At 40.4% G+C, this 24,890-nt stretch overlaps 1 protein-coding gene across 1 annotated transcript in view; it reads right to left on the bottom strand.

Annotated features, from left to right (window-relative positions):
- Positions 1 to 24,890, bottom strand: part of LOC119023374 (metabotropic glutamate receptor 4-like) — a 194,465-nt gene that overhangs the window by 60,496 nt on the left and 109,079 nt on the right. Inside the window, exon 3 of the mRNA XM_037105261.1 lies at positions 2,076 to 2,292. Coding sequence (XP_036961156.1) covers positions 2,076 to 2,292 — 217 coding nt within the window. The remainder of the gene's footprint in view (positions 1 to 2,075; positions 2,293 to 24,890) is intronic.

Below are 24,890 nucleotides of genomic sequence, written 5' to 3'. Positions count from 1 at the left end.
ACTTTTGTTTTTGTTTGTTCGTTTAGTTTGTGACGTTTTAAAAGCAAAACTGCTTTCACTGACTTTTCTTCTTCTAATGCCTCACAGCCAACCGTTGCTCACTCCCCGTCCACCTCTCATAGACGCCTACCTCTGTTTTAAAACTCTGTTATTCCCATGAAGCAAAGACTGAATATGTAAGACATGCAAAAGTAGAAGGAATAAGACTCAAACTAAAATTAAGTTTGACTTCTGTTAGATCTGAACTTTAAAAAAAAAAAAAAAAAGTTACATTCCTATCTGTTGGGGATTGATTTGAGAATCAGCTCTCCACCCGCCCGTTTAAAGGATAGTTCCGACCTCTACGTAACCGTTCCTATGCTGCCACTGAGCACCCAGAGGTTCTTCTCCCCTTCATATCTGCTCTTTTCATGTGAGTTTGGTTAACTCTAAAGAGCCGAGGCTCATTCATGCAAAAATATTTAAATTCATAAGCCTTAATTAGCATTAAATACCATTATCTTCAAAAGAAGGAGGAAACATTGAAAGAATGTTTTCAACAAAAAAAAAAGGGGAAAAAAAGAGGAAAAGCTCAAATCATAGTGGAATTGCCGTGTTGGGTTTTAAGTTCCCTACAGACTTGTGTGGCAAACAGTCCATAGTTTTGGTGCTCAGCTGGAGAGCCTGGAGGGCTCAGCAGGGGTAATCTGCCACTGGTGCCTCTCCAGGATGACTGGTGACGGGCAGCAGCTTAGAGCTGGCAGGAAAGAAAGGGACGCAGTGGCGCAGAGAGTACTGGACATGTCGGGACTGATTACATTCTGCTTCAGAAGGGGTCAGGGGTCGGACCGAGCGTGTGCCGGCAGCTTCCTGTGCCAAAATGACTGTATTCTGTACACTGTGCGATACCAGCTCCTTATGTAGCTCCGCAGTCCCAATTTCCGCATTGTCACAGCTTCCCAATATCTGATAATTCAATTCCATTTAAACTGCATCTACTGTATGCACTTGTGCAGCAGATCCGAGTAGTCCCTGGGAAGGAGAGTTTGGAGCTCGATGCAAAGCCACAGGAAAATAATCACACCCTGTTTGCCAGTTTGCTGCCAGCTAATTTCACCAATGTTTGACTCTTATTTTGATGATTCCTTTCAGTTTAATCAAAATCTTATCAAAATGTCACTTTGCTAAATGTTTGACTGACCAGGCCCTCAGCATTTACAAGTTAGTGTCCATGTATATATTCAGCTACATAGCATTCATTTCATGGTATCTCTTCCAACAGCCAGTGATGATTTACTCAAAACTCAACTACAGAACTTGCTGCTGCTTTATACCTCACAGATGACATTTTTGGGGCACATATTTAACTTTTTACTCCGCTACATTCTTTTGATAACGTCAGTTACTAGACATATTGCAGATTACAAGCTGCAAAAAGAAAACAAAAAAATCATACAATAATCAGAAAAATGTTGAATATTGGATCCGTCAATCATAACTGGTCGACCTATGGAATACAATATGCATATGATTCCCAGTAAATGTAATATCAATGACTTTTTCCCAGGTTCTGTTCATACTGGTGACTTTAGCTTGTACCAAAGTAATATTTTTAAATAAATCTGTATTTTTATTCAGCAATGACTTTGGAGTACTTTTTACTTCTCCTGTTTCCTGGCTTGTTTATTTCCACAGCCTGCTTCCGCTTCACTCTTTATAGTTTTGTACAAAAGAAAATCTATAAGCTCCTTTTTATATTATGCTCATCAGATGTAAGCCATGATTTACATTCCAACATATTACCTTAATCCTGCCGCTTTCTAAATAACTCTCAGGTGAAATCAAATGTAGCACAAAGCAAAAATGAAACAAATCCCCGAATCTCTAAATCAATTGATATGTTAATGTAGTTTGAGTTGATTTTTGGATGTTGTTTAAAAAATACATATTTTAGAGTCCCAAAGGCTCGACCAGTAACAGAGAAACCCTGCCAGTGGTTCACAAAATGAGATTTGCGCACTGTAGCGAAAACCACTCTCAAATTCATGTAAAATGAACCCTGAGATGCTCGGGTGAACGTCTGCAGAGAAACTCACCGTCCTCCCGAGACTTCTGAATGAACGCATCAACGCCACTTTCCCCGTAGTTCCCCTCAGAAGCCACGGTGGAGACGTAGTTCCAGCGCATGGCTTTGACAATGTCCACCATGGCCTGTGCCTGGTAGGTGTCCGGGGGCACCACGCGGGAGAAGAAGTCGTAGCGGGTGTTGTCGCTGAGCTCGGGGGCCGTGGAGGCGTAGCTCACCTGAGGGATCTACGAGAGGGGAAGAAAGAGAAAGGGGGACCGTGAACAACATGCTTTGTGCACGTTAATTATCTATACAGCACGAAAGGTTGCATGTGAGGATGCATGTTTATAATATGACACCTAACATCTGTTGAAGCCTCCTCCCTCCCTGTTATTCTCCCTCCACAGTTGGCACGCCGCTGCTTTAAATAGTCCTGGTGATCACAGGCTTAGCTACAATACTTTTCTGAGGGGCTGTTTTTCCACACCAGTCGTTAAACGCTAATCCGCTGATGAATTCACACTTGTCACCAACATAATGTGAGATTTGTTCGGTGTTAGAAAAAACATATAAGCAAAAGATTATTTGCCTCCAAAGCAGCAATAATACCCAGTGTTCTTGTCAGACATGGGGGTGAAAAAAAAACAGCTGGAGAGCTGGAGATATAACACAAACTTATTGTGTTCAGTTTATATAACCGTTGAACCCAGTCAGGGTCAATTATGAGGGGCATCTCAAAGGATGGAAGATAAACAAGACGAACATTCAGAAACTGTTTCAGATGTTCTTTAACAGTCTTTTGATATTCTTTTTGAAAAAAAAAAAAAATCTGTTTTAGACGACACAAGCGCTATTTCCAGTTCTGCTTGTCTTCGCAAGCCGCCGTTATAAAAGGTTTAACTCCCATTCTTAGTTTCACAACATAAGTCGTTTTGGAAACTGCCTCCAGCGGGAAACTCTTACTTGGTATGTAATCTCAACTTTTGCTTGCTCAAGTTGTTTCAGATTTATGGCCGGTAATAACTTCTGTGGGATTCCTACGGCTTCTGCGCCACACAGTTAGGAAGTTAACTGACCAGATTTTATGACACTCGATAATGTGTTTCATGGTTCAACTTCAAATATAGACACACTTTTAATGCTGATGCAATTTTTTTCCCCCTTTTTTATTTTGGTCCAGATTCCCCACAGTGGATAAATTCAGGCAGTAGAAGGCAGATTGGCAGCTGCTTTAAACCAGAATAGATTCCGACTGCGTATGAATCAGTGAGTGAACGTCTTTCAGTGTGCATGAACCAGCCCGATGTTCAAGCAGACTCCTTGTCTTAGAGGAGGTCACACCAGAGACATCATAAGAGGAAGACAGGCCGCTAAGGGCATTGAATAGAACAATATGTAACGCCAGAGATGGTGGTTGTATGAAACTCCTCCTGCCCCTTCTCGCCCCGAAAGCCAATCGTTTGCTTTATGAACTGAGAGAGATATACGCCAGTTGTGTTGCTGTGTTGAGGGGAGAGCACGGTTAAGATTCATGACCTTTAATGAGCATGGGAAAGGAAGACATCACTCTAATGCACAGGTGCATTAGCACCGAGCAAGGCGAAGTTACCAAAACATTAGACATTAAATTGCATTTGCTGGAGCATTTGTTGAGAGCCGCTCCGCACCGAGCCGTGAAAGAAGTTGGTGTTGTGAAGGTAGAAGTATAACCTGTGGTATTTTCAAGCATTTATATCAGACTTGACTGCTGCTTCTGTACATGCAGTATGTTGTTGACGCGGTGAGAAAGCTCTGGCTCTCTCCCCATACATTTCAACAGGGTCCTGGTCTTTTCAGCCCTATGTAACTGCTTGGGGAGTTTCCAAAATGGCTGCCAAGGTGGCTGAGAGTGGCCTATAAGGACTTTAGTAACACTTCATGATCCATTAATAAATGGAACGTGTATAGTTAATTGAGCTTTAGTTGATAATTATGTCTATTAAAATGAACCGTGAAATGTTTAATAAACCATTCATTGAGCAATTATGAAGGTTAAAAAACATCACCTTCATCAGCAACTTTATATGAAAACACTGAAAGAATACACAAACAAAAGGACATAATGGCGAGGAATGGGAGTTTTGCCAAGCTCAAATTTTCCATTTTTCACACTCACAGCACCCCAATGCCATAAGCTTGAGCTAAAATTTGAATTTGAATGGCACGTTTTTTTTTTGTTTGTTTTTTTTTGTCCATCTCTCTCTCTCAGCGCGATCAAAACGGGATCAGAAAAATGACTTTGACAGCGCCTTTTCATCTGATGACTGACACGTGAATGAATCCTCTTCCAAATACTGTTTGTCATGGCGCCTCTGGTTGCTCTGGGGGATTCATACAAATATTGTCACCTTTAAGAGTCTCTATGGGGAGACGGAGGAATGTGTTGTCGGAATACGACATTGGAAAAGACTCTGAAACCTGCCGCATGTCAGAACGACAGTGTCTCCTTGCAGCTGGGAGGATGTGAGACTTCACGTATCTGTTTTTTGTTAATTTGAAAATAGTAAAAGATATGTTTTGGAGGGAAAGCTACATTCCCAACCCCATATAGTAATTACACCCAGCAATGCTACATCAAGCTTTACCCACCGACAGTCCCTACTATACTAACATTTGCTCCGCTAACTGCAGACAGACCGCTGTGGAAGTACTATCGTCCCTTCTTCCCTGCCTCACTTCCCACAGCGGAGGCCTTTGATGTAGTCAGCTGCAGCACTGCACCGATCGCTCTACTACTGTGCTCCCCTGCTTGTCGCTGCCGCATGTGTGAGGAGCACAGCTGTTCTATCAATGCCCGTGACCTCAGAGCCCCCCGAACAAACTCGTGTAACTCAACGCTGACTCTCTTTTCTGCCACAGGAATCCGCTGCGTAAAGCCCGGACAAGGAGCAGCAAGTGCGCGGCAAGTAATAAATGAATGTAAGAAGATGTTCTCCCGTGTCGTGTTATTTTAATATTTTAAAGTAGTGCTTCAGCGAAAGGCTGGGCTTTATAGGTAATGACTTGCGATACGGCAAACATGCCAGTCAAAGGCAGGCCTCGTTAACTCGATTCCCTTTGAAAGGGAAAAAGCAGAAGGGGGGGAATCTGTGTGCGCTAATGGACCTTGTGCGTGTTGCTAGTCAGCCCTCTGGACTGACGCCTTCCACTCGTGCTGGGCCATCACTTCGTGCCGTGGACGCACAGCGCCCCTGCGTTGCTCGTCTTGTTTTTCGGCCAGAATCGCTTGTGCAAATTGCGCCGCTTCATGAACTGTGAGCACTGAATGACATCGATGTTGGAGGCTGACATGCTTCGCGCACACGTTCCTCTGGGATGCACTCAGAGACACAGACCTTGACAGCGTCTCTGGCATGTGTTGAGCCTGCACCCTGTGGACTAGCAGCCATCAGCTGACTTGTTGATTTAACACCTGGTGAGAGCAGTGTACTGAAGATGCACCTGACCCCCAGGTTTGCTCCCTTCATGTCTGCCTTGATGGTTGGCAGAACTCTTCTGCCCATAAATCTGCATTCTCTCCCACTTGGAGGCAATAAAAGTGTGATCCTGTGTTTTTTTTCTTTTTTTTCCTCGTTTTTAACACTGCTTTGACGTCATGAGGCAGGATATAGCAGTATTGTGCAAAGGTGTTTGGAAGGTGTTAACAATGTCTCATTATAGCTGTTTCAACATTCTGGCGCATAGCAGCACAGTGAAAACTTAGCATTTTACCCATTTGCACATAAATCAACACCTCAATGATACATGTTCTTATATTTGTCAGTGTTGCAAAGTAAGGGCAGTATGTTCTTAAATAAAATATAAGGCACATATATAAAAATGTATGGGGCTTTCTCTCATTATAGCACCTGTCAACATTATATAAACTTTCCTCCAAGAGGGGCTTTAACCCTCAAAGACTGAGACAGCTGCCTGAAGCTAAAAATAGAGATTGTTTTTAAATCTTTAACAGCTTTGAATCCACTACTCCTACCCATATGCTTGACAAAATAAAGTAAAGTGGAATTTGCAATGCAAGGTTTGTTGTTTGTGTTCATGGATAATATATTTCTCTGAAAGAAGTCACTTTGCTTCAATGTTCTCTGTTCTGATTTAATGACCCTCTTTTAGATAGAACATCTTTTGGATACATCTGCGTAGTCAGTGATACAGGATTATACCTGTTTTCACTGGAAAATGCTGAGGGTATTCTAATGTAAATGGCCAGATACAGATATTTGTGTAGATATTTCCAAATAACAACAACAACTAAACACCCTGAAGTTCACACTAAAAACCTGGTAAATTCATCTATTCTCAGACAAAAAAAAAAAAATGTAAAAGCTGTTACTAAATGTTCTCCTGTATCAAATGATGTATGCCACTTGATGCTGACTGCGAGAACAGGGCTGGAAAAACACGAGAGTCGTGCCAAACATGGCTCTCGGTCTTTGAGGCTTAAAACACAAAAAACAACATCATTAAGGTTCCGGGATAAACATGCGTGACTGTTCAAAATCCGTTGTCGGAGGTTATAATGTGCGTTGTTAATTCAGTTCCGTTGCGGAATTTGAAGAAAAGATAAAAGTATTGCTGATTACATGCCAGAATACAACACAGACTGAGCTTACTAATGAAAAAGTGGCTTTTGATGTTGGTTATCAGAATTATGCTAAACTGTCATGTCCAAGTAAATGTTTTGCACCCCAATTATAAATATCTCTTTTCTTTCGGGTTTCTAATTTTTCTGCTGTCATGTATACTGGGTGCTGCCGTGATGTGTTCGGCCCCCGTATCTGCCAAATAAGTGGGAGCTGCAGTGAAGCTACCCTGTGTTGTATTTTTTCACCTGAGGGATTTTCACTGCTGCAACAATCACACAATTTCAGCATTCTGTCAAGAACCCCGGAACAGGCAGAGCTTATCATGTTTGTGTTGGCGAGATTTCCTGCTCGCTGGACTACAGCGATAGTCCTGAACACCCTGCTTCCTCTAATAGAACACAGTCACTTCTTAGCATTGACTCAAGAAATTAAATTCCGCAGCGAAAGGCCTGCCTCTGATCTCCCCCAAGAGAATCAAAAGAAGGAGGGACTGGGAGAGGAAAAATAAAAGGCTTGATGTGTTGTGAAAGGAGAATGTGTCGTATGCAAGCAAGGAGAGAATATCTTGGCAGAGGGTTTCCATGTATGAAAGCCCGCACTGTGAAGCCGAATTCAGCATGGCTCACTATACTCGCAGCCAGATTCAGCGGTGGAGATCTTAGGTTGTTTTAAAAAAAAAAAAAAATCGTTCTCATGGCTTCATTTTCAGTGATGCTGTGTGCTCCTACCATCTGCTCGGTGCCGGGACTTAAGCAGTCGAGCTTCCTGTCCTCCGATTTGAGCTCTGTGTGACCCTATTACTTCACGCAGAGTATACCAATACATTGTGTTTATAGAAGCACTTTAATCTGCAATCTCTCACCCCAGAACTATCCATTTAATTGCTAATGGGCTTGGGAAATATGCTTAATAGCTGCGATGTGAGTCTCGAGCAGATTTCTGATGCAGATTTAATGTTCAAATCACTTGCTTTAAATAACTGTGCCTTTTTAAAAATTCAATGAGCTCATTTGGCGCTGCATCAGTGCAGGAGTAATGATGCTCATTAGAACTGTACAGAAATATTATACATCTGTACTATTTGCCGGGGGAAGAAAAATCAAAAGCTTCCATCGGAGCTCTGGAAATGTTTCAGTAAATACTTCCTGCAAATAAGTCGGCCGTATGAAAACAAAGTTTTGCATGGACGGACTTGTGTGCCGTGGCGACAGTGAGCAGGGCTGCTGTTGCTGTGTGCTGAGATCTCATTTACAATTATTATTAGGTAAGTCAGTTGAGACATCATGTCCTCAGCACATCAGATTTAGCTGTAAATGTGCTTCTGAAGCCCTCCCCCAAAACAGAGTTTGTCCAATAATAACCTAGCACCTTTAAGTTAGCACTGTGAGCCAGTCGAGCTCTGGATTTCTTGTATGCGTGTGCATGGGTCTACAGCGAGTGGTTGCATTAGATATCATCATAATTAATGTTGTTCCAGGACCATCGCTGCAACTGACCAATCGCGGTGTCGCGATGTTGTAGCTCTGACTTGTGTCTGTGTTCTTCCTGGAACACCAACACAATGGTGACATATTTTAACCATCCTCCTCAACTTATGAAACAGTGATGCAGTCTTCATCTGGAGAAGCTATTGTAGAGGGATCTAAAATGCATGGTTAGCTTTGGAAATGTGCTTTGGGTTGAAATAAACCCCATCATAATATTAAAGGTCCGATTTGTAAGATAGTTGATTGTTGAATCTCGTTCCCAACTTGTCAAAAGTAGGTCGGGGCCAGCGTCCATCCCGAAACCTCTGTATCTGATAAGATGGCAATGAGACTCAACAATCAACTCTGCTTCATATTTGGACCTTTAAACAAGTATGTGAAAGAGTGACTTATCCTATGTATGCATATTTTTGAAAAACAGTTCCGGAAACAAAACCAACACGGCGATACGATCCTTGTCAGACACGTGAGAGCAAAACTGTTTGTTTATCTGCTTAAACGCAACCTTAGCATCCTAATATGCTATACTTTGCTAACTAGCTCGTTGTACCTTAAGGCAACTTCCGAAGTATGATCATCTTTCTATATTATCTTATAGGATCGCAGGCCACATTAGACAAACCCCCTCTTCATGCAACAATACAACCACTGCATTGGATCTGAGATGCAATATCAGAGTTTAGAGGAACAATCCGGCCTCTGAATCTAAGTTCTACAGTTAATAAGATCTGAGAACAGGCTTGTAAAAAATGAACAGTCCAACAGTGTTTTACTTCTGAGTAAGATTAAGGGCCAGTTCTTTCACAAATTAATACACTTTCGAATGTGACAGTAACTAAGTAGGGAGGGGATTTGTTAAGGGTCATTTCTTAACACCTTCGTCTGTCAGTATCCTTTAGGGAAACTCTACAAGTATCCCCAAAAACAGTGCTGTAGCTTCTAATTTGTAAGTAGAATTATAGTTTTCCAGCTGATTTCATGTTTCATGTTCAGTTAGAGGCAAATGTAGACACCGCGTTTGCTCTCACGGGAGTCCCACGGAGCCAGATAGCCGACACTCGTCAGCACCTTCAGGCATGCTGCGTAGTCTTCACCATTCAATTAAGCAGCAGCGGAATATAACTCTGGATGGTTGCCAAGGTGAAGTCCTCCAGTCGGTGAATCCCTGCAGTGTAGATTTGGTTAAACAGTGCTCCTCCTGGCATACCGATTGATCAAACTATTGTGTTGGAGAGAATTTTTATGGGCTTTTTTTATTCCACTACTCAACAGTTTCAGTGTTCTTGTCATTAAGACACCTCGGTGCTGCCAAGTAGAAAAGGTTGCTCTCTCCACAGCTTGGCTTGACACTGTGACTAACTGCAGAAGCAATCTGCTGAGTCATAAAGCGCAATGGGATCTTTCAACCCATTGTTACTGAAATCAATATGGTGAGACTAGAGTGAACAATGCAAGCTCCACTCCGAGGCCTGGGCCAGCGATCAAACTTCTCTGCAAGGTATCACCCGACTCAGGTTTGCCAACATTCCCTGCTTACAGCTCTGCACGAATCGCTCGTATTTCCTCTACAACAGACGAAAAGCCTTTTGAGAATTGTTTCATTGAGCACAATTGTCTTTGACATGCCGCATGTCCTTCACAATCGTCAAACAATTTCTATGAGCTACCCCAGAAGTTAGCATCACCCTGGTTCCCTAGACAAAAAGAACCAGCGGGATTTTATAATTGGATTTCGGATCATTTCGGAAAATAATCTCTGTGGCGAACACAAGTTTAAGATACTTACACGTTTCGTTCGGCAAGATAATCTTCACAAATGGACACCCCTTTCATGGTTTTTGAAGCGTTAATGCAATCGCCCAGAATTTAATAGCTGCATTAGTCTGTAAATGAGCTCCATCACGGTTGCGTGACTTCAACCTCACCGCCACCAATAGGCTTCCTACTACACCATACTATACAAACTTAACTATACATTGATTTTCAAGTTGAAAAGATTGAGTTAGCATAGTTTGCAATTAAAATCTGTCTTGTAAAGGTGGACTAATGAGTGGATACGTCTTTGTTATGTTATTTGTTATGTCATTAAATGTCATTGTCTCATTTAAACCTTTTTTTTAAGACACGTAAGAGCTAGATAATTCCCATTGTGGGTATTTTCTGATGTATTTTATGTTGCAGAATAAAAAAACCCTAGAATCTATTAAGCTTGTGTTAATCATAGACCTCTTTCTATTCATCTAACTGAAAAATCCATTTGAAAAACCCACAGACCCTGAGATGAGGGATCCGGACGTGGCTGAAGTTATTTTTGGGCTGCATGCTGAACAAATTTTTGAACCCTATTCTCACTGAACTGTAGTTACTTCAACAACATGGTATGAGACACTAACAGCACGCAACCCACCATCCATTTGTGTGCATATGTGCTCTTTGACCCCATCATTTCAGCGTTGTCAGAGCTGATGCCCGTGTGCTTTTCCTGTTATGTTTGTCAAGTGATTAATCCTTTTTGACTCTGGTGCCGTGATGTGGAACTTGTGTATGGAAAAGTGTAACAGATTTATAATTAAATCTGTAATTATATTGTAGCTTGAGGTGCCCTTGTTTTCTTCCTTGTCAGGGTTATTTTTTATTAGTTTAATTACCATGATGTATTTTTGGATTCTAGGATTTGGCTGTTTGGTTTTTATGTTGAACGCTTGTTTTGTCTTCTAACCTCCTGGAATCGTGTTAGAAATAAGTGTTGTCACTTGTCCACATGTTATCCTTTGGAATTCCCATGTCTTTATCTGTTGTTAATAATCATAATTAAACCCAAATCAATTGATTATATTAAAACAGATGAGGAATGAACGCAATTTACAGCCAGCAATTTGATTACTGTAATGTAATTGTTAATCGGAAGCGAGCCAACTTTAGTGCATGGCATGAAATACCCAAGTTGAAATTGCTGATTATAGCTGGATTACACTGCGTGGCAACAGATCGCTATCTCGCCACACTGGTTCTATCACAGCCATGTGGAGCGCTGATTAACTGCTCGAAAATGTGCAAAATAACGTCTAGATAGTCATTTAAATGTTCATGTTTAGATACTCTATTAACTACGTGTTTATACACTTTCTAACAGTTAATCTATTCTGCTTTCCTTCCTGTATGAACCACACTTTAATTGGGTTCGCGGCAGCCAGTGTGCTAAGCTAAAAAAAATAATAATAATAAGTCCAATCAACAGAACGGTACAGAGCCTGGAAGGTCTGTGCTCTGGATTTCATATCGCTGTCCAAACAAAGCCACTCGTATTATTCAGTGCCGCGACTTGTCAACACAATAAGTAAGAGTTATTAATCTAACGTATTACAGACTCTGTGAAATTGTGGAACAAAGTGAAAGAGGCTCAGCTCAACATAAAAGGGAAGTATTGAGTCATTCCGGAGAAGGCGGCGCTGCAATCTTAAAGCCGCGCAAATTATGTCTTTTGTCTCGCAGCTAGAATGTGGGGAAAAAAGAGGCTAGTCAAGTTAACCTATACGGCTCGTGCATACTTTTCAGTGAGGAGTGGCTTTGTGGCTTTGTTGTTGAGATATAGCGAGAGACACTATTAAATCAAGAGTGTGATTATTTATTCAAGAGCATGAATTATTGAAAAAGAGCTCAAATTAGTAATCCGAGAGCACACGTTATTAAATCAAGATCACAATATGGTTTTTATTTTTTTTTCTCCATGACACCTCGCAGGCTCACTGAAGTAAGACGTGCAAGTATTCAGGTTTAACTGGCGGGCAGCACAGCATTTAGAAGTGTACAGCCCCTCAACTTGTGTGCTCGTAATAGAATTCATATTCAGTATGCCGGAGACTCTAAAGCCCCAGACAGACAGAAAATGTCAGACATTACCGTCAACAAACGCATTTATTGTTCTCAATGGATGCAAGCATAACAGAGACATTAAGAGCCGCGTTAAAACACTTTGGCACTTCTCCCAGCTTCAGTGGAAGTCGGTTGACGATTTGACAGCTTGACAGCAATGCTCTTGAAAAACGTAAAATGTTTTGTGTGTGTGTAGGTTTGTGTGTTTGCCACCTTTTGCTCCATATTTAACCTCCACTGTTTCAGAATAAAAACCTCCAGCAAATGCTGCTTTTCTCACATTTGATAGATACAATAACAATAGCAACGAGTCATGATTCAAAATAATGTGTCTTCGGTGTCAAAAGGCTCAATTTTCTGCTCATCGTAGAGTAAAACATTGAGTGTCCAAGTGGGAATAGTGAATGAGGGAATGATTGTGGACACAAATAGACCCTCCTGAGTGAAAGTATTACATGATCGAGTGTCGGGCGCCCCAGTATGATTTGAGAGATGCTCTGAGAGGATCCTGCACTATAAATAAAAACATAAACAAATATTTGATGTATACTTGAAATGACAAATAGCAGAAACATTTTACCACAGTCAACTTTAAAAGCTTTCCATGAGCGTGCTTATCAGTCGAGGTTCTGCCAGAATGCAGCTCGGGCTGCATTTTCCTTCCAAACCAGATTGTGCTCAAGAAAGTAGTAAATGAATGCGACCCAAATAGGCATTTTTTTTTTTTTTTAATGTCCAAATGTGACCTGAGCCCAACGCAGTTAATGTAAGCTGAAGCACTGAGTTTGTGGAACTCTGTCACGCAGTTGTCGCCATGGTTACAGCTTGGCTGTAGATCCTAATTACAGGCACATACAGTACAGATGACTGTGAAAGGCATTGCTCTAAGCACATAGATATAAAATAACACCGTAGAAAAACTTGAAACCACAACAAACTGGACCCAGATATCACTTTTAAATTTGAGCCTGAATCTTGGCTGAGAGGTTCTGATGGGTCCCAGTGGGTCCCAGTGGGTCCCAGTGGGTTTCGGAGTCGGGTATCCGTGCACTGATTCACACTATTGTTTTATGTCTTTTGAAAGAGAAGTTTCTCAATCTCAGTTCATAAAACCAAGACACGCATACAAATCAAATGGAGGCAGGATTCACAAAACAATGGCCAGCTAATAATAACATGCAGGCCACATTTCCTCTCCATGCAGAAAGGTCAGTCCCTCCAGACAAACAGAGAGGGGTACAAAAACACAGAAAACAGCATCATGGCAGCATTATTATGGATTGCATTGTACAGTATGTGACAGGAGCCGCTGAAAATATTGTGCTATCTCTTTACGTCTCCCTGCTTCCCTCGCCTTGGCACGTGTGCTGTTTAGATCTGTATGTGTGATAGTCATGTTTACAGGGTGTTGCTAATGACAGATGTTCATGCGTGCTGTCTGTTGAATCAGGGTCCTGTTTATCAAGACTTTGATGAGTCTTCTGTCAAACGGTACTCTGCGGGATTTAGTGGAAATGTTTCAGAGACACCAACGTTAAAGCAAGAGGCAGAGAAGTAAACACTCTCATTTTAATTTCCTGCTTTGCCTCTCTGCGGCTTCAATCTGAAGCTGTATTCCACATTAGAAAAGCACTAATCTGCACAGGGGCTCATTTGGAGGCTTTCGTTCATCTCCGTCAAGAATATTAGGTTCACAGCTTAATTTTTCGAGAACAATAGTGAAATAGCAGCTTGTGTGTCCATCTTGAGTGTTTGTGCCTCAGTGTGGAAAAAGCAAGTGGAGCTCAAATGTATAACTCCTCTGTTGTCCCTGCAGCTTTATATTACGTATTAGAAAACGAGGCCTACGGTTGAATTTAGATGCCTTTACTTGTGGAGATTGTTGATAGACAGAGAATGATTTGAACAAATGAAATATTTTGCTTCAGAAGACATGTTTACACATTTTGGGGGGCTGGAACTTCATCGATAATGATGTTGTGTTAGCTCCACTTTATTTTCCTCATCGTACCTAACACCAGCCACGTTTGCATTCTGGCACCAAACATCCCCCGGGTCAGCCACTTCCAAGCGTTCCAAGGCCTGATTTACAAGTTTTTGCAGTAGTGGAAGCCCTGGATGTGTTGTGATGTACCAACCGGTCTGCACAACTGTTTTTGTCATAGTTCATTTATTCAATTGTGCTCTCACTCTCTCTCTCTCTCTCACACACAAGTATGCGTACACACACCAAACGCAGTGCAAAAGAGTAGCCAGCAGCCATTTTTCCATTGTTGCGGTTTGCATAAATCTTTGTATCTCTTGAGTTAAGGGAACAGACAGGCAATACTAGATAAGAATTTATTTCCCATCCTTGCAGGGGTGGGCTGCACCATTTCATTTCCAACCTTTTTTCACAAATAGGTAGCTCATTTTTCATACTTTGCCGTGACAAAAAGCAAAGCAAAACATAACAAAAAAACGTCGCATTTGAATTAAATATTTGATGGAGCCTGGAACTTATTGTTTATCCCCCGATTCTGAAAAAAAAAAAACACTCTGTGCTGCTCCCAAACAGCATTGTTATTCTATTTGTTAGACTGTGGCACTCATTAATTTGGCCAGTGGCAACTGTGATTAATTATCTCATTACAAATTGAATTATTACTTGTGTTAAACATGCAAATGATCTCCACTAAAGGTTAAGAATGTTGTGAGATTCTACCCGAATGACATTTGTGATGAATGGATCCCTGCATAAAACATAATGCACTTATTTACCCGGAAAATGTGAGAGGGAAGTAATAAAAAGTGTTATCAATGCTCAGGTTTGACTGATCCTCCCTCTCAATAAACTGAATCTGCATTAAAAGCACACAAAAAAAACGAGTGATCAGAATGATCTAATGTTTTATCAGCCATCACTAAGCTATAAAAAGCCATTCTCTCTGGAAGATTCACAACAGATTATTATTAACTGTGAAAAAAAGGAAAAGTCTGGATGTATTTGCCATTAACACAATGGATATCTCTTCTGTATTCAACATTTTTTTTGAACTGGTGCCCTCCTCCGTCTCCTCTCCCTAGGCGACCGAGACATTCCCTACTGCACCGGTTAAAAAGACATCAATGAAGGAAAAAAAGGAAATTCTCAGCAGCGCCCTGGGATATGAATGGATTTAATATTTTCCGTGGGAAGATTCAGAGCGAGTCTTGCACGCTATGTCAGTCTCATACTTTATTCATCGATCGGGGCCAATCTTAAAAGTGACTTAAACATCATGAGGTCAGCGGCCCACAAACCATCTATAGTATATCAGGGCGCCTGTTGTTCCTGCGCACGAACCGTAAATCCTCGAAGAATTTTTACATTAAATTTATTGCAGTGCTTCACGCCAATGAGCACTGCCAGTCGTGTTTGATGGAGCCACACCAGAAGCGGTCGGAGATTAAGCCAATGACACTCCTGCAGTCGCTTCTCTTCTTCCTCTAGGCCAGTTCACAACTCCTTTTTGTATAATTATATGCCTGAATCATTCTTTTGTTCACCAATTCATGACCTTAAAGAAAAACCCCACTCGAGACAGTTCATTAAAGCTTATGTATGTATGTCTTCTACTATGTTGGCAGTAGCCGTGAACATTATCAGCAGACACGGATGTTTGTTGACAGACAGCAGTGTTATCAGTAAAAAAATAAGTAAATAAATAAATAAATAAAAATGTTGATAACAGAGTGAGAGCATGAAGCTAATTAAAAATAATGAGTTTGCAACAAATCCTTTTTCCTGAGCGTACACCCTAACCTGACGGAAATATAATGTTGGATGTGTCTCCCACACATGAAACTGGGCTCATTTACAACATTAATTCAAACAGTATTTTATTTATTTTTTTTAAATAGAGCTTATTTAGCCAGTTCCATTTCCTGCCGCATAATAAGTGTGAAATTTATTCTACATTATTATATTTTTGTGATGGAAAGATGGCAGGAAATATGTTTTTTCTAATACAGCGGGTCTGCAAGAAAGATTATATTTTTCTTAACAGCAGTTACCCATAAACTTAATAGCCAACTTTCCGATATTTGCATCCATCCAGTGAAGTTTATTACAGGAACAAAATAGACTGTATGTAAATTCAGCTTTTGAGTTTCTGGTGGCAAGATTCGTATTCCAAACCCTTTTTTGATTTTTTCTGAAGCTGCACAGGATGTGATTATTTTAATAGAAGCCATATTATTAACAGTATATTACCCCCGCCAAGAGGTTATGTTTTCACCTGTGTCCGACACAAAAATTATTAAATGGATTTCCACAAATTTTGGATGGTTGGATTGGTCTTGACCCAGAATAAACCCCACTAACTCTTCAGGAAGATCTGGATAAAGGGATGGATCCAGATGTTTTTCTCACTTTCTTCAACATTGTGAGATCAGGTGTTTATCGACAATTTTGTTGGATCTTGACAAAAAATATTAGGTGGATGCAGGTGGCTGGTATCTCAGACTGAGGACAGTTTGATGCAGATTATCTTAAAGTGTGCTTTAGCAGTTATGGGTGGCTTAAAATTTAGAGTGATACAAGACTATCAAATTGTAACTGGATTAAATAGGACTGTTGGGCAGTGGTGGAGGTTCATGTTCCACTAAGTGCCATTTTACTGTGATTAGAATGTTGCACTACACTAACTGTAGCAATCACTAATGCTCAACAGTTGAATTCTTTTTGGCGATGCAGGCAGCGTGGCTTTCACGAGTTCAGACCATGGGCTAGTGAACATAGCTTCTAAGTCGGAAAAGTGAAGCAAAGTAAGTGTGGCCTGCAGGGGAATTGCCACCTCTGGTTGCAAAAACAAAAATCTGATTGAATGTAAGCTTATGAGAAAATGACTCTACCGCACACTTGATTTATTGCCTCCTTCAGACAGTTTCCTAATGAGTTTCTGGTCTTGATCTCTCGTTCCAAGTCTCTCTCAATACAGCAGGATGTTTATTTTAGGGCTAACAAATCACTGAACACAACATATCCTCTGATTCTCAATCGCATTCATCCTCTCGTCCAAAATGGTCTCCTCTGGGTCCATAAAAAACCAAGATGGCGACAGCCATCATGTGAAACTCAAGTCTTCAAAACCATAGTTCACAGTGGGTTTATACTTGGTTGAGACTAAAATACCTCTATTACTTGATGGCTTGTATGGACATTCATTGTCTGAAGTGAATAAAGCTGTTTTTTTTTTTACCTAAATGTTGCAGGACCTCACCTCAGAAGAACACCTCCTATTGTTTTTGTTTGTTTTTGACCAATAGAGCCCCTAGTGGTAGGTAAACATACACTGCGGCTGACAGCACAGCAGAGCGCAAGACATGAAGTTACCCCACAGATAGCATCTGTTAATATGGAAAGTTGGACTCCATGAATAATTCAGTATGTAGAAATGACGACACTCATCTTGGCTAGAACAGGCAATGGAGTCACAATCTAAACCGACTGGGAATTTAGATAGGGATTCCCTGCAGGTGGGCTGCAGGGAGCCAACTTTCTAAATTTGCACATTTACATCATCACCTCCATTTACGGAGCGTATGTCCCGAATATCTTCTCCATCGCGTCCCCTCACTCTCACCACTACTTATTCCACCTCAGGAACCAAGTAAAGCCTCAAGGAGAGCAATGGAGAGGCTGTGTTAACTTCTCTGCTTTCGCATGAAAGAGGAGATGTCCATTAATAATGCCTGTGTGCTTCTAAGGAGCCTCTAAAAGAAACACTTTATGCGGTGTATAATAAGGTAAGATGCCATCAACTTTCAAGCCACTCAACCTTGAAAAGTCATGTGGAAACTCCAACTTCAGAAAGGCTCGTTGAAGTGCGTAGATTAAAATGTGGAGAAGTGCTTGAAAAACAGTTAACACTTAGTAGCTCCTGACAAGTGAAATACCCCTGCTATATACAGCATATATTGTTTCATACAAAATAGACTCATTCATTGTATTTTCACACCACAAAACAAAGTGTAGTTTTGCAATTACTTTATGCTACTATTAAAAGAAAAAAACATATAAATGGTTCAGTCACCAATACCAATAAATATGGCTGGATGTCCTGCTTGATCGTCCTCAAAAACATACATTTTTAAAGATTATTTGTAATATTTGTTTGTCTTGAAATAAAATAAATACGTTATTGTGTGCTTACATTTTCCGAAATGTTTCCAACAATGCTCAAACCCAGAAAAAAAAATTCCCAATTGTACTCAAGGTAATGGCAAGTTTCATTTGGTTGCCTGTTGTCTGATATGACTTGTCACAAGGGGAGGGAGGAAGTCAGCGCACAAGACGATAAATGTAACATGTTAAAACTCTAATTTGAATAAGATTTTAATCAGCAATCATGATTAACAATGAAGACGGCAACTCCCCTGATCTCACGTTAATTACACTGTTTGTTTTTTGATTCTGATGCCAAGAATTAAATTAACGGGACTACGACCACATAATGGATTCATTGTGTTCAGTGTGCAGTGTCGCACAGAGCTGGGCATTGCAAAGCGATTTGATTCCGATTCAACCAAATACCAATTCTGTTAGTGATATTTCAGTTGCGATACCAGTTTTCAATTAAATATGCTATGGTTAAAGAACAAAAAAGTATAGACAGGTGTAGGCCTACATCTTTCTACAAAGGAAAGAAAGAAACTGTACCTGCATGTAGCGCTTGACAGGTGTTAACTTGTAAAACACATCTAATAGCTCAATGTCGGAATTTTAATGAATCAGTATCCGATCATTCAAATGAAGATCAATTTGAATCAGAAAATGGATTTTTCATACATATTTGTTTTTCACAATTATACTTTGATCCTCGTGAAATCTGTCATGGGATCGCATTTATTATCATTTTTAATTTTTTTGCATTTCAACATCACGTTTCAAAGCATCATGTATTTTAAGCAAGAGATGCTTAAAATAACCGACTGTGTGAGTGGGAGAGTAGTCTTCACTGTATCTCATCCTGTATTCTCCTCTTCCTCATTCTTCATGCACGCTGTAGGAAACTGTGCCAGGCTAGGCTAGGCTACGTGGGTCTGGTAGAACTCAAAAACCCTGGGGAGGTGAAGACCATTTTCGAGTCAAGTGCTATTACAGCCATAAAACTTTCAGGAGATGTAGGACCTTAAGTAAACTTACAATTCAGGTCTGTTAGAATTCGCATCATCTCTTCCAGCCGCCCCGGCACTGAAGTACAGATACGGTAGATTTGTGTTGAGATTCAGTAAATGTGTCTGTGTCTCATGTACAGACTGAATGTAAATAATGTGTCCTCTATGCTCTGCAAATGATCAGAAAGTATGTGTTCACATTTTTTGTGTTGACGACATATTCTGTTCATTAAAGCCTCCCAGCATGCTTTGATCAGCCATTTTTTTTTTCACTGTCATAACTGGGCAAACATGTAAAATGTGTCAGTTAGCCATTTCTGTGGAGGAGAAAAGTAATCTAGAGGGGACAGAGTGGCTCATTTAAGATGAGAGGCACTAAAGACAAACAGAGGGTGGAGAAACCACTGGTGCCTGGTTGTTTTGTCCACACAGACAAAATACAAAAAGCCAAGCGGAATTGAATCCAGGGTGTAACGTGATGACTTTGTTCCGAGTGGACAAGGTAAACAAGTGTTGTTGATGTGAAGAGCAGAAATTGGAGCTCACTTCTATCAAACAGCAAAGCCAGGGGCTCAAGCACCTCTTAATAAAACAGTGTCAGCAGGGGAATGCAAACCCCAACAGGAAAACCTTAGAAAAAAAAAAAAAAAAACAGACCAGGGCAAGGCTTAATTAATCCCACCAGCGGATGACCAGCATTTAAAATTCCACCTGAAGCACCACTGAGGTACGTAATGTAACAGAGGCAGTGAGACATGTTGTATATATTGATCTCGTCATGTAGACGACGCGCCTCATTCTGCAACTGCAACTAAATCTGTAAAAGAACAAACAACACGATATTATTATTAGTTCAGTAAACGTGGGAACACCTACTCCAGGCGTGCTCTTTAAGCATTTCATTAATTCTGTTTGTTTTTGTGCTGTAGTAACCTGAAATCTTTTGCAATTTGGGAGTTTGTTCGAGAGAGGCCGTGCTCCTGCTTGGCGCATGGGTTGTACATATTTCTATATAACATGGGTAATTGTATTGTTTTTATTGTGTCCCCCAAAGGAATTACGACCTCTTGCAGTGTAGAAAAGATTAAAGATCATGCATCAAGCACGTGAATACAGTGGTACCTATAACAAAAAAAAAACAAAAAACAAAAAACAACTTTTATTTATATAGCACCTCTTCAAAACACAGTTACAAAGTGCCTCACAATGAGAAGAGGATTAAAAAAAATGACTTGGAGCCATAAAACAAAAACACATAATAGAGAGAGTTAAATGGACTAAGATGTTATAAAACAAATTAAATCACCCAAAGCAATTTTCAAAAAGTGGGTTTTAAAAGCAATCTCAAAGATGAGACAGAGTTCTGCAGCCCTGATCTCCTCGGGCAGCTCATTCCAAAAAGTCTGGGAACCTTGACTGTGCGACTTCATCACCTTTCACGCATTAATCTGGATTTTGGAGCGACCACAGGCTAATAAAAAGATGCGTTAAATAACTGTGGGCGAGGCCTCTCAGGGCTTTGTGAGTAATCAATAATATCTTGAAATCAATTCTAAAAAAACAGCAGTGCAACTTTTATCTAAATGTTCCCGGAAGAAGCCCAAGGAATTGAACAATACAGTGGCTATTATATATTTATGATGTTATTCCACTTTTTCACTCTTCCCTTGCCTAAAGTATATATATAAAAAAAAAGCTCCCATGTGGGGTATAAATTACAATTCCCTCAGAGGCAGCCAAAAAAAGATGGATATAATCTTTTGAGCAAATTGCCTCTTCAGTATGATGATATCACTTGTTTGTTGAATGTCAGCTCGGACAAGGAAGGCCTCACTTATTCTTTTAAGTGAATTACATTTGTGGTTGGTGTAATTGCTCAACTGTATCGATTCTTGTAGGCTAAATAATGGAAACTCTAAGCAGAATAATGCTGTACAGCTGAATAAACCACTCTTGAACAGTCTCACTTGATTAAATGTTGAACCTGCTGTATATACGTACATTCTTACCCACATAAAGGTTTAATTGCATGACTGTTGTAACAGACTACATGAGTTTAAGCCAATTGTACCTAATTAACAGAGTGTGCATCACATTATGGAAGATAAAGATGCTTCAGGGCAATTTCACATAGATTTAAATGAGCATGATTTTTCTGCACCACTCTGCTTCACTTTATGTAGCATAGCTGTAGTTCATGCATCGCCGTTAGTAGCTTAGCGTTCAGCTGCCTGTCTACAAGCTGACTTCTGACGTTCAGTCGTATTCATGCAGGCGTGGGGAGCGGCCATTACAACCTGGAACCCTGTCGACAGACAACAATGTTGAAATTGGACAATTCTGCAAAACCCTGGATTACGTTCAGTGATAACGTTGTTTTGTTTTGTTTTCTCATCCTCAGTGTCCGCAATATTTTCAAATGCCTTACAGTATGGTTAACTTAAAGTTATGAAAAGATAAATTATATTGTTAGGATTAGGAAATTACAAAACATGTGGTTTACTTTAGGATAAGATTGTAGTGATATAATTAAACCTTATTTTACACGTTTGTTTTTTTTTTTTTGTGGCTTTATCTTTAACTATCCAATCAATGCAAACGTCTAACAATAAATATGTTTCGTATTATGCTATTATTGACACTTATATGATCTTATTAAACATACTGTCATAAGCATTTTAAAGGCCTCATTACCTATCAAATAACAGCTATTCCAAGGACATTAATATAAAAGGTTAGCCTAAGATACAGTGGTTGTGTGTGTTCACACAGATAGTTTCTCCCAGCGGGTCCACAGTGCTCTTTGGATTCTTTGAGACTTACCTCCAATAGCAGAGCCTTTTCTGCCGAATAAAGCTGTCCAGACATTTGCTGTAATTGGTCAATTACCTGATGCTGAAGTGTCTGTGACCTGGGAGCTTCCTATTACAACCACAGCTCTCTGCAGCTCAGCTCGAGTAGAAAACCACTATCCCTCTCTCTGTGAGCTGGCTCTGTAGCATTTTCATTCAGATCTATGTTTCTTGTATTGCCTCTAATATCTGTAGATTAATCTGACGATTGGATGTTTGCTAAATTCTGTGCTGCTTCATGATGACTCTTTGTGGTTGCTCCAGATCAGGGGCATCGTCTGAAACATTTCTCTCGAAGGATATTGGTTTCAACCCTGCAATTAGTCTAATTCTCTCGGTCGGCACAATCTGAATTTCACACAACACCATCGACTGTTAGATTGTTGAGACAGAAAACAAAAATGAAAAGAAATGACTATAGAAAGGCCAGATGGTAAAGAATGAAGGCTGTTTTGGTGACTTGTTGTTGTCCAAGTCGGCTGTTTACTGCTATTATCATCATTACACCAACAGACACAACAATCTGAGCTTTGATTATTTTAACCTTTAGGTATTCCTAAATATCTCATTAGTCATCACTCAGCAGGCCTCAGACATACATTATCTTAACAGGAGAATTTGTGTCCTATTAAAATGTAGATTAATCATACATTTCTTTAGTACATAGCTTCATGTTGATTTGTTTTGAGGATGCAGAAAGATTTTTATGTGCATGTTAGCCATCGGTTGGCTTCATGCAGTGGCTCTGTATTTAAAATGTTTGAGCAGTTCTTCAAGAGATGCATATCAGCTAATGAGCCCTTGCCATGTACAGCATATACACCCAAACTAAAGACAGAAGATGATGTCAGTGCACACTGTCACAGAACCAGGCAGGTGGCATGTCCCTGAGCAGTCAGCTGTTAAGTTTATTCCAAGTTCAGTGGTGAGATTGGTGCAATTAACAGGCAAGTGTCGTGTCGAAAGCTATCTTTTGTAGCATAAGAGAAACATGCCAGTCAAAATCTGACAACAGAAACAAGACTATTTTGAATTAGAAAGCATATAAAAATGGAATACAACCATTGCTTACTTGCCACAGTTCACCTGATAGTCCTGCAAAACCTTTTGTCTGTTTTTCCTGATTCAGTCCTGGGTGTTCCCTAATAATAATAATACATATAGCAATTTGTATGCTTGGTAAAAAGAGTCACAGGTAAATTGCAGTCCATCCTGGTAAATTGCAGCGAAGCTGATTTGGTCTTGGCCTCTGTCTTGTCTTGGAATCAGCCGCATTTTTAATTGGTCTTGTCTCAGAAAGAAGATTAGAGTTTACTTTCAGACCAGACAAGCAGACTGCAGGAACATCTCTCTGCTGAATAAATGCTTGAAACAGTCTGTGCTTATTGATGGTTTGTATTGGCAGACAAAAAACCCAAAAACCAGATGCTTGCACAAGAAAATGGAACACGCAACACGTATACATACACACATATACTGCATATAAGACAGTTGAGGAGGCGAATGAACGCAAATCCTCATTAGTTTTCTTTGGTTGATGAATTTGAGGAGAACCTTTGCTTAGCACGTTCCACTTTTTGCAACAAAAGACCATTGACCAGAGGCTGGTGTTACAAACTAATAGATGCAGCTACTTGGTTAAGATGTATTTATTTTGGATTATTACCTTTTATCCATCCAATTTAGCTTTCAATATAAACAAAGCATTTCATCCATCTCTGACGTGATTCATTTTAAATTAGAATTTCAGATAAAATATACAATTGCTGCCTCACTGAAATACTTTTTGTGCTCCTCACTCTCTCCCCTGTAACATGCAAATCCCGACAAATGATGTATCTTCCCGCAGATGAACTATTCGCACCTCCGGGGTTTTCCAATTCAGGGGGGAAAATGCCCTAGCTCAGCAAAAAAAAAACATGCCGAGATATGGCTGTAAATAAGAAAGTGATGCAGAAACGGGGAGGAGGGATGAGGGCTGATGGGCAAGCGCAACCTGCTCTTCACAAGACAGTTCATTAAACACCTGTCACAGCCACCGTGGCACTCTGCCTGGAATGAAAAGCGCGACATAAGCTCGCGCAGGTCAAGGGGTCAACCTACTATTGAAGTATACTGATAAATGCTGAGGCAGGCGCAGGGAGTGAACAGCCACACACGAAGCAATCCGAGATTATCAGAGTCACCAACTGTATTACATTTATCTGGGGACCACTTTGTCTCCACCGGAAAACATCTGGTCCTCCACCTTGTTCCGTGTCTCACATGTTATCACAGCCCTCTTGAATCGAGGGAAAAATAATGAGGAATATTAATAAAGGAGTATCAGCGCTGTGCAGTGCAGATCGTCCTTCAGAGCTCATGCCTGGCATTGGGCTTTGCCTCTAAGATAAGTTGGCTTTGTCCTATTTTCCGACGCAGTCAGATCGAAAAATCTTACAGCACAGTGAAAAGCCATTGTGGGATAATTTTGTCTGAAATTAAAAGATGAGAAACAAAAAAATAAGAGGGTCATCTGTCTTATGGGCTTCTAACAGCACTTGTCGTGACACGGTAATTAAAAGACTTCTTTCTAATGAGAATTATGAGGCTGTGATTTTTGAGTGTAGCAAATGTAGCCATATAGATAAGCAGCCTGCAAGTTTTGATGGACTTTTTGTGGGGCATACCACTGACAGAGAGGCAAATTAATGACCTCCCTGGAGAGTGGAACTGGTGTATGGGGAGGCTTATAAATAGAGCAATGGTATGATGGAAAGTCTGTGATATCTGTGTGTGACTCTGACGACCCACTAAGACAGGGGAAGAAGAAAAAAAAGCTCCTCTTGGGCTGAAGCAGGTATAGACTGCATTGTTTCTAAGAGTTAAT

The sequence above is a fragment of the Acanthopagrus latus genome, chromosome 7 (assembly GCF_904848185.1).
Source record: "Acanthopagrus latus isolate v.2019 chromosome 7, fAcaLat1.1, whole genome shotgun sequence".
In the NCBI taxonomy this organism is placed as follows: Eukaryota; Metazoa; Chordata; class Actinopteri; order Spariformes; family Sparidae; genus Acanthopagrus; species Acanthopagrus latus.
The sequence above is the reverse complement of the archived record's forward strand: the minus strand, read 5'-3'. Positions and strand labels throughout refer to the sequence as shown.